The sequence below is a fragment of the Miniopterus schreibersii genome (genome assembly GCF_964146895.1).
Source record: "Miniopterus schreibersii genome assembly, chromosome: 3".
Classification (NCBI taxonomy): domain Eukaryota; kingdom Metazoa; phylum Chordata; class Mammalia; order Chiroptera; family Miniopteridae; genus Miniopterus; species Miniopterus schreibersii.
Genome location: NC_138103.1, coordinates 30508408 through 30520509, shown reverse-complemented (window position 1 = coordinate 30520509; position 12102 = coordinate 30508408). Strand labels below are relative to the sequence as shown.

The window sequence follows — 12102 nt, the reverse complement described above, 5'->3', positions numbered from 1 at the left end:
CCTGTGCCGGATTATTTGAACTAAATCCCAGACATCATATTATTTCCCTTCTTAGATGTGGAAATGGAGACTCAGGAGGTTCAGAAAGGGTATCAATGGTAGAACAGAGACATTCCACACACTCAGGTGTGTCGTTGTCTGGCCCCCATATAGAAAAAAAATCATACATGTACACACAATCACCCACACAGATGTACCTGAGGATGAACTGCTGGCCCCAAGCATGTCCCACCTCTCCCAACCCATCCCTTGCTCACTATGGAGAATTCACATACATCAAGGGCCAACCATGTGCTTGGTGTGAAAGAGTAAAGCTCCAACTGCCATTGTCTCTTTTTTGGCACCCCAACCAACATTCTAAGAGGAATTGTTTTAGTGAAAGCCACTTCTGCCTTCACTCCTAGGTTCAGAAAGAAATGAATTCTAATTAATTTTGATCAAACGAAACTATTCTCGGATATATTAAAAATTCCTCATATTTGTTCACTTCACATAATTATCTGGAAGATTCTCAAAGAGCCCTGGGCAGAAATGGGGTGGGTTTTGAGTTCCAGTGTTTCTGCTAAGTAAACTGAGGCTCAGGGGCATTCAGTTATTTGCCCAAGGCCTCAGAGCTAGTAGGTGGCAATGAGACTAGCACTGGTCTGTCTGACATCCCTCTTTCCTCAGCTTTAGCTCATGGAAATTTTTAACCAATATTTAGGATTAGGGCAAAAATGAAATGATGCAAAGCCCCTTGGGCTCCCATGTTTATATATTTATCATTTATCTCTTTGTTAAAATGCACCTGCACTCCTGCCTCTCTCCCTTCATGGTAACAATGACTACCATAGCCAGGTTCTGAGGCCTCCCAAATCTTGAAGTCCAAGAGGCAGCCTCCCCTGTGCTTCCCCCCTCCCCCAATCTTTCTCTCTGGCAATATTCAGAACACATTCCTGCTGCTCCACCCTCAGATTCTTCTTCCTCCAGCTCTGACTAGTTACAGACTATTCAAAACCCATCTTTAGACCCTCCCCTTTCCACTATCTCAGACCAGGGTATTGGGTATTGGGTATTGGGCAGAAATGTTTGTTTAATCAATCAAAAAAACTCATTTACACTAAGGTATAAAAGTGAAAAAAAAAAAACTGTTGTGTCTCTTGGGGGCATTTACAATAGTCCTTTAATATATGGGTCCTTTACATTTGTATTCATTACTTGACTGTCCCCAACATTATTGAGGTAGGTATGAGACGAGGCATTTCTCAGAGAGGAAAGCCACACAGCAAGTCTGCAAAGGCTGCCATATTACATTCACAGGTTCCAGGGATTAAGGGCGTGGATAACTTTTGGGGGTCCATTTTTCAGCCAGTTAAGGGTAGAACTGAGGTTTTCTTGCAGCTAACCTGCACCAAAGGGAACTCCAAGGCAGGAATTTCTCATGGAGCTAATGAGAAAGGTGATGGAGGAAGGGGGCGAGGTTGCGTGAGCGGCCATGGAGGCCAAACGTGGCCTTGGCCTAGGTGGCCGCAGTCAGAGACCAACCCAGAGCGCCCAGGTCCTAGCGGGCTCCGCCCGCGAAGTCAAAGGTTACGGGGAGGATGACTTAGGCTGCGGAGGCGGACTGGAGGAAGACTGAGCCCAGAAGGTGAAACAAGGCCCAGGCGCCTGGGAGGCTGGAGGAATAGACGACCAGCACCAAGCGAGCCAGCACGGTGCCCTCCCCGCACCTGGGGGGCGGCGGGAAGATGGCGTGCAGCCAGTGGCGCACGCCCCCTGCTGGGCAGAGACACGGAAGGTCCGGCTCTGGACTCAGAACCCCTCTACCCAGAAAGCGGCACCCCCTGCCGGCCTCGCCGTTTCACTGCACTCCGGACTCCGCAGCCGCAGCCTCGCCCCGACCCGACGCGGGGTGCGCAGCTGGGGAGCGCCTGGCGCACAGGGGACGCGCGCGGGTGCAGGCCCCGGGCTGCCGCTGGGGGGCACCGCTGCGCGTTGCTCCCGGCTTCACGCCGCGGGGACCTTGGCCACCAAACGGAGCACGGCCCGGTCGGGCACCGGGCGAGAGGCGGCGAGGAGCGGACGCCCCAAAGCGGGGGCTGGCTGGTGCCGGGTCCCTCACGCCCCACGACCTTTCTCCGAGTCCCCCCCCGCGGACTCCGTGAACCCCGCACCTCCCACCCCAGCCAAGCAGCCGCTCCCCTCCGTCCTTGGAGGGTGTGGAAGGGTGGGTTTGGGGCCGGGGGCGGGTCTGGGGGCGGACCCGGAGGCGGGGCTGTCTCTGCGGCAGGACCCAGCTCGGCTTTCCCCCCGGTCTCTCTGTCTCTCCTCCTCCCTCCTCCTGCTCCGGGCGGAGCCCGGCATGGGGGGGCCGGCGCCCGGCAGGCCAGGTACGGTGATGTAGAAATTGGGGATGCTTGGTGCGGGGAGGTGGAATGGGGGAAATCAGGGGCAAAGAGGATTGGTGGGGCGAGAGACCGGGAAACCCAGGATAGCAGGACAAGGGGAAGGGGAGGGGTGCCCGTGAACCTGGGGTCCTTGGATGGAGGGGGGGGGTGAAGCCGACCAGGTTTGGAACCGACGGGGAAGGGAGAGGACGGCTGTAAGGAGGGTCGCCTGGGAGGAGAGGTGAGGCTGAGGCGCAGGAGAGTGTGTTTGGGGGAAGGGAAACCAGACAGGTATGGAGGCCGCAGCTCAAAAGGTAGCTAAGGGGCCAGACTGGAGATACCCGGGTGGGATTGAGGGGCGGGGACTGCAAGAGGGTAGCCGTGAGCCTCCCAGATCCTGGAGGAGGAAGAAGGTGATTTGGGCCATCAGCGAAGGAAGTGGAGACCATCGCTGAGGAGCCAGGGTGCAGGATGAGGGGTGGACTGAGGCCCAGGCCCAGGCGAAGAACTGGAAGGGGTGACAGCAGGGGATAAAGATATTTGGAGGGTAGTGTTGTAGATGCCCAACTGAGAGTGCCCCTACCCTTTCTCCAGCATCCCAGCCCTGCTCTCATGACACCCCCCAGCCTCAGGGCCCAAGATGGGGTGGGGAATCTGACTGTCTCCCCCTTCCCCAGTGGGGTGCAATGTACGCAAGTAGGCCCCAGCATAACTCCTTGTGTGTAGGTATGTCCAGTTCTTTGCAGCCTGTTTGTGTGTGTCTGTCTGGAGATCTGTGTGTGCTGTGGGTGTGTCGAGTGTTTATGTCTGTGTGTGTCTGACTGTTCCTAGGTTGTGTTTACCTACACTGATCTATGCGTCTGGCCCTCTGTTTGTAGTTATGGGTCTATGGCCCCGTGGTTTGTGTGTCTGAATGTGTGTTTGTGGGGCCTGTTTGGTGGATCAGGATGTATTTACAGGATGAGAATCTCTGTCAATCTGATCTCTCCAGAGTGTGTATTTGTGGCTCTGAACACCTTTGACAGGATGTGTGACTGTACAAATGTCCACCTATGTCTGTCTGTCTGTGGGTCCTTAGAGGTGGTGTTGGGTTTATTGTGTGCCTCCGTTTTCTCTCTGAGGACCCGAGTCATGTCTGTTCCTTTCTTTCTCTCTCTCTGTCTCTCTCTTTTATTCCTGGCCCCCACCCACCCCACATCTTTCTTTTTTTCCTTCCCATCCCCCCACCAAGTGGATCCGGGACCCAGGGAGGGCCGCCCTCCGGGCCTGGTGGCGCTAAGCAGGGCCCCCCAGCCCCCACCTCCTGCTTCACGACATGAACCTCCTCTACCGAAAAACCAAGCTGGAATGGAGGCAGCACAAGGAGGAGGAGGCCAAGAGGAGGTAAGGCTGCGTCCTGGAATGTCCCCTCACTTGCCTACTTCTGCCTTCCCCTGGCTGGGCCACATCCCTTCTTCCCTTCCTGGGTCCAGCAGCCTGGTCATCAGTCTGATCTCAGAGTCTGTACAGAATTGCTGGAATGGCACACACCCTGTCCCTACCCTGCTCCTGGCTCCAGCCCCTGCCCTGCCCTGCCCTTTTAGGGGGACTTCCAGCTTAGGAGCACCCTGTGGACTCTTCCCCATTCCCAGAGGCCCGTCACTCCTTCCTAACTCACCTCTGGCCTGTGGTCTTCTCTCTCAATTTGGGGCTGACTCCTGGCTCCCCTGTCATCTGACCTTGGAAGGGGCAGACCAAGCTGCCCTCATAGTCCAGTGACGGGGTCATTTGAGGGGCACCAGAGAAGATCCATTTGGCCCTCTCTCAGCCTCTGCTGGGGGAAGTGAGTAGCCAAGCCATAGGGTTGTGTGTGTGTGGTGAGGGACGTGTAGGCCCTGCACAAGAGCCAGGGCTTGCCCTCTCTCCTTGCCCTCCTAGGGACCTGCGGCCTGGCCTCTTCTGTCTTGCTTCCTTCTCATCTTCACTCCTATTGACTACACAGCCTCTTGGAGCCTGAGTCAGAGCCATCTCCCTGCTCCCTTCTCCCTCCTTACAACTGGAGTCTAATTCTTGTTGTTAATTAGATTAATCAGAACTATCACTACAGTGATCTCTCCCTAATGAAGGGTTAGTGTACAGGGCCTTAATGAAAGCCCACCCCACAGTTCTCCCCTCTTCCCTGCCAGCTGCCCCCACCCTTCACTCACCCAGAAGCTCAGGGGACAGTGAAAGGGAATGGGGGTGTGCCTGGGAGGGTGACAGAGGACAGCACTGAGGAGAGAGAGAGAAAGAAAGAAAAAAAAAAAAGAAAAGGTTCAGCCTGGGGAGGCTGCTGTAGTGATGTGGCGGTACAGCCCCAAGTCTGGGAGAGGAGGTGTAGTGTGTGGTGTGCAGTGTAGGCCACTGAGGCTGGACATGGGGAAGGCCAGAGGCCAGGTGTGGGCCAGTGAAAAGGAGCAGAACTGTGGTGGCAGTTGTGTGAACCAGGTGAGGCTGTGCTGCCTGGGTTTGGATTTCTCTGCCTGTGTATGAAGCCATCCACATGTGTGCTGTGTGCTGGATGTGCCCAGGCTGGGATCGGCCAGCACTAGGATGCTTCCCTGCACACATACTAACCCCTTCACTCATCCCATTTTTAAAGCCCAGGGAATATGCCTAAAGCTTCTACTTCAGTGCCTTGGACCTTCAGGCTTCCCCTCATCCCGACTCTAGTCCCCTTTCTTTCTCCCTGGGAAGCAACAGGGTTGCAAACCCCGACCTCTGCTCCATCTTGGCCTTCTCTCCCCAGCTCCAGTAAGGAGGTGGCTCCTGCAGGCTCAGTAGGGCCTGGGGCTGGCCCAGGGCCCGGGGTCCGTGTGCGGGACATCGCCTCTCTCCGTCGCTCCCTCAGGATGGGCTTCATGACTATGCCTGCCTCCCAGGAGCACACCCCCCACCCCTGCCGCAGCGCCATGGCCCCACGCTCCCTCTCCTGCCACTCGGTGGGCAGCATGGACAGTATGGGGGGTGGTCCTGGGGGAGGCAGTGGGGGTCTCACCGAGGACAGCAGCACACGAAGACCCCCGGCCAAGCCCCGGAGACACCCCAGCACCAAGCTCAGCATGGCAGGGTCCGGGGCAGAGACACCCCCTAGCAAGAAGGCAGGTGAGATACCCCCAACTCTCCCCAGGGGGAGCAGGAGCTGGAAGGATCCATTCCAGGCCAGGGGAGGCCTGGGAAGGTTCATTCAGGGAAGAACCAAGGAAGTGGAAGATTTCATTCTCAGAGGGAAAGGAGGGGGGTTCCTTTTTAGAAGGGCTTGATAAGAATTATTCCAGGACAGGGAAAGTTTCCTGAAAAGTTCAATCTTGGGAAAGGGGTGTCATGTCCTTGGAGGTATATGAGGGTGGGAGAGAATTTAGGGTGGGAACTGCAGATTCTGAGGAGTTTATTAGGACTGAGGACTGACTGGTAGGATAGGAACCCACTGGAGTTGTAAGTTGAGGGCTGTGGACAAAATGAAGAGGCAGCTATGTCCTTGCAGATGGGTCAAGAGGTCAGAAAGGATCTTCCCATTCCCTTCCCCACCCAAGAGACCACTTTATTTTTCTCTTTTCCATTTTTCTCAGGCTCACAGAAGCCAACCCAAGAGAGCCGAGAGTCTAGCCGGAAGGTTCCTCCACAGAAGCCCAGGCGAAGCCCCAACACCCAGCTCTCGGTCTCTTTCGATGAGTCCTGCCCCCCAGCCCCCTCTCCTCGAGGGGGAAACCTGCCCCTTCAGCGCCTCAGTAGAGGGTCCTGCATCGCTGGGGACCCAGAGGTGGGTTCCCAAGAAGAAGAGCCAGTGTACATTGAGATGGTGGGGGATGTCTTCAGAGGAGGAGGGAGAAGTGGAGGGGGCCTGACTGGGCCCCCTCTTGGGGGTGGGGGTCCGACCCCTCCAGCTGGCGCTGACTCAGACTCGGAAGAGAGTGAGGCCATATATGAGGAGATGAAATATCCGCTGCTTGAGGAGGCAGGGGAAGGCCGGGCCAACGGGGCCCCTCCACTGACCACCACCTCCTCGACACACCAGCCTCATGCCCTCCAGCCCCACACCCACCATCGTCCAGCCTCAGCCCTCCCAAGCCGGAGGGATGGGACACCCACCAAGACTACTCTTTGTGAAATCCCCCCGCCCTTCCCTAACCTCCTCCAGCATCGTCCTCCACTTCTGGCCTTCCCCCAAGCAAAGTCTGCTTCCCGAACCCCTGGCGATGGGGTCTCGAGGCTGCCAGTCCTCTGCCACTCCAAGGAGCCAGTGGGCTCCACCCCAGCTCCCCAAGTGCCTGCCCGAGAGCGGGAGACGCCTCCCCTACCACCTCCGCCTCCTGCTGCCAACTTGCTGCTGCTGGGACCCTCAGGCCGGGCCCGGAGCCACTCAACACCGCTGCCACCCCAGGGCTCTGGCCAGCCCCGGGGAGAGCGGGAGCTTCCCAACTCCCACAGCATGATCTGCCCCAAGGCAGCAGGGGCGCCGGCAGCCCCTCCTGCCCCAGCCACCTTGCTCCCTGGCCCCCCCAAGGACAAGGCCGTGTCTTATACCATGGTGTACTCAGCAGTCAAGGTGACCACCCACTCTGTCCTGCCAGCTGGGCCTCCCTTGGGTGCTGGGGAGCCAAAGACAGAGAAGGAGATATCAGTCCTCCATGGGATGCTGTGCACCAGTTCCAGGCCCCCCATACCTGGGAAGTCCAGCCCCCACAGCGGAGCTATGGGTGCAGCAGCTGGGGTTCTCCACCACCGAGGCTGCCTGGCCTCCCCACACAGCCTTCCGGACCCAACTGCAGGCTCCTTGACCCCCCTCTGGACCTACCCAGCCTCAACAGCTGGGCTTAAGAGACCCCCTGCCTATGAAAGCCTCAAGGCTGGGGGGGTGCTGAATAAGGGCTGTGGAATGGGGGGCCCATCCCCCATGGTCAAGATCCAGCTGCAAGAGCAAGGGACCGATGGGGGTGCCTTTGCCAGTATCTCCTGTGCCCACGTCATCGCCAGTGCAGGGACACCAGAAGAGGAAGAAGAGATGGGCGCCGCGACATTTGGGGCAGGCTGGGCTCTGCAGCGGAAGGTCCTGTATGGAGGGAGGAAGGCAAAAGAGCTGGACAGTGAGTGAAAGAAAGATGGGGAGGGGTGGGGTCGTTCATGGTGATTTAGGGGAGGCCTTGGAGGAGTTATTTGGAAGCCATGGCCCATTGTCCTGAACTGAGAAGAGTTCTGGGAGACCAGAGGGACGGGGGTATGCAGTTGACTAAAGGGATGGTGTCCCCAAGTGTATGCTGAAGGGTCAGAAGATCTGGGCTGGGGAGGTAGAATCTGGCCCCCAGAGCAGCAGCCGCCCCCTCCTGCCCTATCCTACTGTACTCCCTGCCCCTCCCTTTGCTGGGCTGCAGGGATGTGTGTGAGTGTGCGCACACTTGGAGCTAAACACAGCTGCCTCCCAGCTGTTACCATGGCAACTCATCCAGACTGGAGGGATAGGAGAGGGAGGCCCCTACTGTTGCCTGGCAACACAATGCTCTGCCAGGCCTACTCAGAGATGAGCTTAGTTCACAGTCAGCCCTTCCTCCAACAATTCCCCCCAGCTCCCCCCCCCACACACACTTCCTGGCTCAAGATTTAGGATTCTTCCCCTCCTGGATAGGGTCCCTGGTCTGTTTCTGAGGGTGGTCATTCTAGCCCTATAGGGCTGGAGAGGCTCAGAAGCTAACGCTGGGATAGGGTAGACCCCTCTGCTAGGGAAAAGGGTTTGGAAGAATAAATATCTATGAGCCCAGAGATGGTACCAATGATTTCAATGGAAGGTAGCAGTACTGGGGTCCCTCCTGTGTGTGAATGTGCTGGGGGAGTGTGAAGTAGGGCCCCTCTCTTCCCAGCCCTGACCTGCAAAGGGCAGTTACTTCTGGTCCACCCATGCTGCGGTGTGTGGAGCTGGGAGAATAGCAAGACCCCTCCCACATACAGGCACTGAGCTTTCCTTGTCATCCCAGCAGAGGTTGAAGACAATGCCCGGGCCTGGAATGGCAGTGCGGAGGGTCCAGCCAAGGTGGAGCGTGAGGACAGGGGTCCTATGGCATCAGGGATCCCAGTAAGGAGCCAGGGGGCAGAGGGCCTGCTGTCCAGGATCCACCATGGAGGGGACCGAGGAGGGAGCCGCACAGCGCTGCCCACACCCTGCCAGACTTTTCCAGCCTGCCACCGAAATGGAGGTGACACCTGGCCCTTGAACACCTGTACACAGATGGGGTTGGCTGGGGGGAATCTCCCAGGACCTACACCCTAATACCACATCTCCATCCCCTTTCCTCTAATGAGGCAGGGGGCAACCTGTAAGGGGCTGTCCTCAGGAACCGGGTGGGAGACCTGAACGCACCTTCCCTTACTTCCTCCTCAGACTTTACGGGAGGCTACCGCCTGGGACGCTCTGCCTCCACCTCCGGAGTCCGGCAGGCCGCGCTCCACAACCCCCGACCCTGCAGTCAGCCCCGGGATGTCCCCAGCCAGGTGAGGAGGAAAACGACGTTGGGTTTTATTTGTGAAGGAACAGATAGAGAAGGCCAGAATGTGGAAAGAAAGGCATGAGGTCAGGCTGGGGCCTGGCACAGACTAATAGGGTCCAGGTAGAGGCCGGGTGGGGAAGGAGTTGGGGGAGGATCCTGGAAAGGGGCTGCTTATGATGGGCAAGCCAGGCAAGGGCCGCCACTGGCGGACAGTGCACCTTTGTGCATTTAGAGAAAGGCGTCCCCTCTGGGGAGACCACTGGCAAAATGCATCCCACTAGGAAGACAGCTTTTAAAAGGTGCCCTCTTCCACAGGGTGGGACAGGCCCGGCCTGGCACCAGGGTGCACAGCTGGGCAAAGGGTGCAAAGTCTGGATTTCTGTTCCCATCGGTGCCCCCAGCCAGGGGGAGAGGACAGGGTCAAGAGAGGACTTGTTTCTGGGAGAAGGCACTGGTCTCCGCAGTGGGGACAGGGCCCAGTCGCTCTGAGGTCCTTGACCCCCATTCTTCCTTTCTCCCTCCGTCGGGGCCGGCGGCGGGAGGAAGGGCCACAGACCCATCCCGCACTGCCTCTCCCCCTGCCCCTGGCGCCCCCGCCGGCCCGAGAGCGCGACGGCAAGCTGCTGGAGGTAATCGAGCGCAAACGCTGCGTGTGCAAGGAGATCAAGGCGCGTCACCGCCCGGACCGGGGTCTCTGCAAGCAGGAGAGCATGCCCATCCTCCCCAGCTGGAGGCGGGGGCCGGAGCCCCGCAAGTCTGGCACCCCGCCCTGCCGCCGGCAGCACACCGTCCTCTGGGACACTGCCATCTGAGGACGGCGGGAGGCCGGGGCACCCGAACTGGGGAGCAGGGCAGGGCTCCCAGAGAGACTTGCCTTGAAAGAGGGACACTTGAAGGACCAGGTGAGAGAGAGCCAGGGAGAACCCCTGCCCTCCATCCTAACCCCCACAGATGGGGAGTCTGACAGGCCCACAGGGCTTGAGGCGCTAGCAGCAGCCCCCCCCCCCAGAAATTTGGGGGGAGGGTTTGCTTGAAGTTGGGAGTGAGGCCCTCCCTGCTCTCTGCTTTGAGAGTGGTAGGCCCCTCATGAGAGGGCAAAGGTCAAGCCAGCGGTCAGCATGGGGGTGGAGGGAAGGGTTAGGGAGGAAGGGGGACGGGTCTATTGAAGGAGAGGGACTAAAGAGAGGTGAAGGAGCTCTTATAGAGTCGGGAATTGGGGAGGGCATATTTAATTTATTTATTTTAGTCTAGAGGGCAATTCTGCCCCCCACCCACCCACCTACTCCTGAGCAGGGAGGGAGTGGGGAGTCATGAGCAATTAAAGGGAAGCAAATTTGCATTCTCCCCAATGCCTAAAGGCCCCACTATCCACGCCTGCCTCAAAGCTAGGGATTGGTCTGGAGGGCAGCAGACTCATTTGCAGTATTTATAAGTCGCCAGAATTTGGTAGTGAGCGTGGCCTGCTCTGAAACTGGCATTTTATTTAGCTCTGGAATGAGGATCTGGCACCAAGGGTGGGTGGGATGATGGGGAAGGAGGGAAATTTAAGCGGGTGGGGGAGGGCAGGGTATTTATTTAAATTTTAAAAAATCAGAAGAGATGTCAGGAATTTTTTTTTAATTCCTTTCTTTCAGAATAATATATTAAAAGACTAACGATCATAAAACTGGCTTCTTAAATTTCAATGTGCTCTGCCTTTCTTACATTTGTTTCCTTTTCCCTCTGACCCTCGGTTTGTGGGAGTTGAAGGTTATGCAGGGAGGGTTGAGTGGCTGTGGTAACAGGGACAGGTGGGGTTTGAGGTAAGTGTTCAGAAATAACACCATGCAGTGACTCAACAAGCATTTATGAAGCATCTGATATGTGCTTGGCAATGTACCAATGCAGAAGGAATATTCAAACTAAAACCTGCCCTCAAACAGCTGTAATCTACCCAAGGAGGTGAACTACCTGAGCTGACACTAGACAGTGCTCCAGGAGTAAGAGAGGGAGAGGGCTGGAATCATCTGAGAAAGCTTCCTGGAAAGTGAGCCTATAAGGACAGGTAAGGTTTGGATAAGCAGGCGGGGAGAGAGAAAGTCCCAAAGTCACAGTGTGATTGTCTTTAGAACAGTAGAAGATGGGGGTTGGAGCAAGAAGTGTGTTTAAATAATGCAGAAGACAGCCCTGGCCAAGTGGTTCAGTTGGTTGAAGCGTTGTCTTGTACACCAAAAGGCTGTGGGTTTGATTCCCGGTCAGGGCAGATGCCTAGGTTGTGGGCTCCATCCCTGGTTTGGATGAGTATGGGAGACAACTGATCTATTTTTTTCTTCCACATCAACGTTTCTCTCTCCCTTTCTCTCTAGAATCAATTTTTTTAAAAAGCATATCCTCAGATGAGGATTAATAAATAACACAGAGGGCAATATAGAGACAGCCATGATGAAGCTGGTTTAGAAAGATGGGCCTCGGCCCAGTCAGGCATGGCTCAGCAGTTGAGCATCGACCTGGGATCCAGGAGATCGCTTTTTGATTCTTGCTCAGGGCATATGCCCGGGTTGTGGACTCAATCCCCAGTGGAGGGTGTGCAGGAGGCAGCCGATCAATGACTCTTTCATCATTGATGTTTCTATCTCTCTCCTCTCCCTTCCTCTCTCTGAAGTCAATAAAGACATATAACATAAATAAATAAATAAATAAATAAATAAATAAATGTCAAGAATAGGCAACTTTAAAAAAAAACACAGTTTTAGAAAAATTATTTGTAAATTTTTATGTAGGTCTGGAAGGAAATACATCAAATAGTTGATGGTGATTCTTTTGAGATCTGAGAAGAAAGCTTAATTTGCTTTAAAAAATAAATTTAGATTGCTTGAATTTTTATGTGTATGCCTTCATTCTGAAATCAGTAAACTATGTATTATTTTCAAAAAAGAGAAATAAATAGTTAACTGTTCAAAGAGGATAAAGACAGAGGACAGGGGTTGTGCTCAGTGACAAGAAGCAGAGGTAGGCACTAAGTGTCAGGTACTGTGGAGCCAGCATGTGTGGGCTCAAATTCCAGATGGGCACTTAAAGGCTGAAAAGAAAAGGGTAGAGACAGAGATGGAGATGAGGCGAGATGAGAAAGACTGGACTCTCAGCAGAGCTGGAGTGAGACACTGGAGTGGATAGAGTCAGGGTCTGGAGGGCTCAAAGGCAAGTGCTTGAGGATTTTGTGAGCCAGGGCAACCCAGACCTTCTGCTAGATGTACAATATTGGA

General features: G+C 55.7%; 1 protein-coding gene across 2 annotated transcripts; it reads left to right on the top strand.

Annotated features, from left to right (window-relative positions):
- Positions 1–2277: 2277 nt before the first annotated feature.
- Positions 2278–10543, top strand: NYAP1 (neuronal tyrosine phosphorylated phosphoinositide-3-kinase adaptor 1). 2 transcript variants are annotated; one of them, XM_081133280.1, is made up of 8 exons: positions 2278–2369; positions 2961–3092; positions 3598–3749; positions 5134–5489; positions 5954–7468; positions 8354–8569; positions 8755–8864; positions 9415–10543. In XM_081133280.1, exons 3-8 carry the CDS (start codon positions 3682–3684, stop codon positions 9670–9672), a joined length of 2523 nt encoding a protein of 840 aa, XP_080989406.1. In that variant the 5' UTR covers positions 2278–2369; positions 2961–3092; positions 3598–3681; the 3' UTR covers positions 9673–10543. The 2 variants fall into 2 exon arrangements, with proteins under 2 accessions (XP_080989406.1, XP_080989407.1); XM_081133281.1 differs by lacking the exon at positions 2961–3092.
- Positions 10544–12102: the final 1559 nt, after the last annotated feature.

Bases quoted from the DNA above. Each gene is read 5' to 3' on its own strand.
- NYAP1 (XM_081133281.1), top strand. From the start codon at position 3,682: ATGAACCTCCTCTACCGAAAAACCAAGCTGGAATGGAGGCAGCACAAG. The intron at 7,469-8,353 runs GTGAGTGAAAGA...TCATCCCAGCAG, and splicing joins GAAGGCAAAAGAGCTGGACA to AGGTTGAAGACAATGCCCGG. The intron at 8,865-9,414 runs GTGAGGAGGAAA...GAAGGGCCACAG, and splicing joins CCCGGGATGTCCCCAGCCAG to ACCCATCCCGCACTGCCTCT.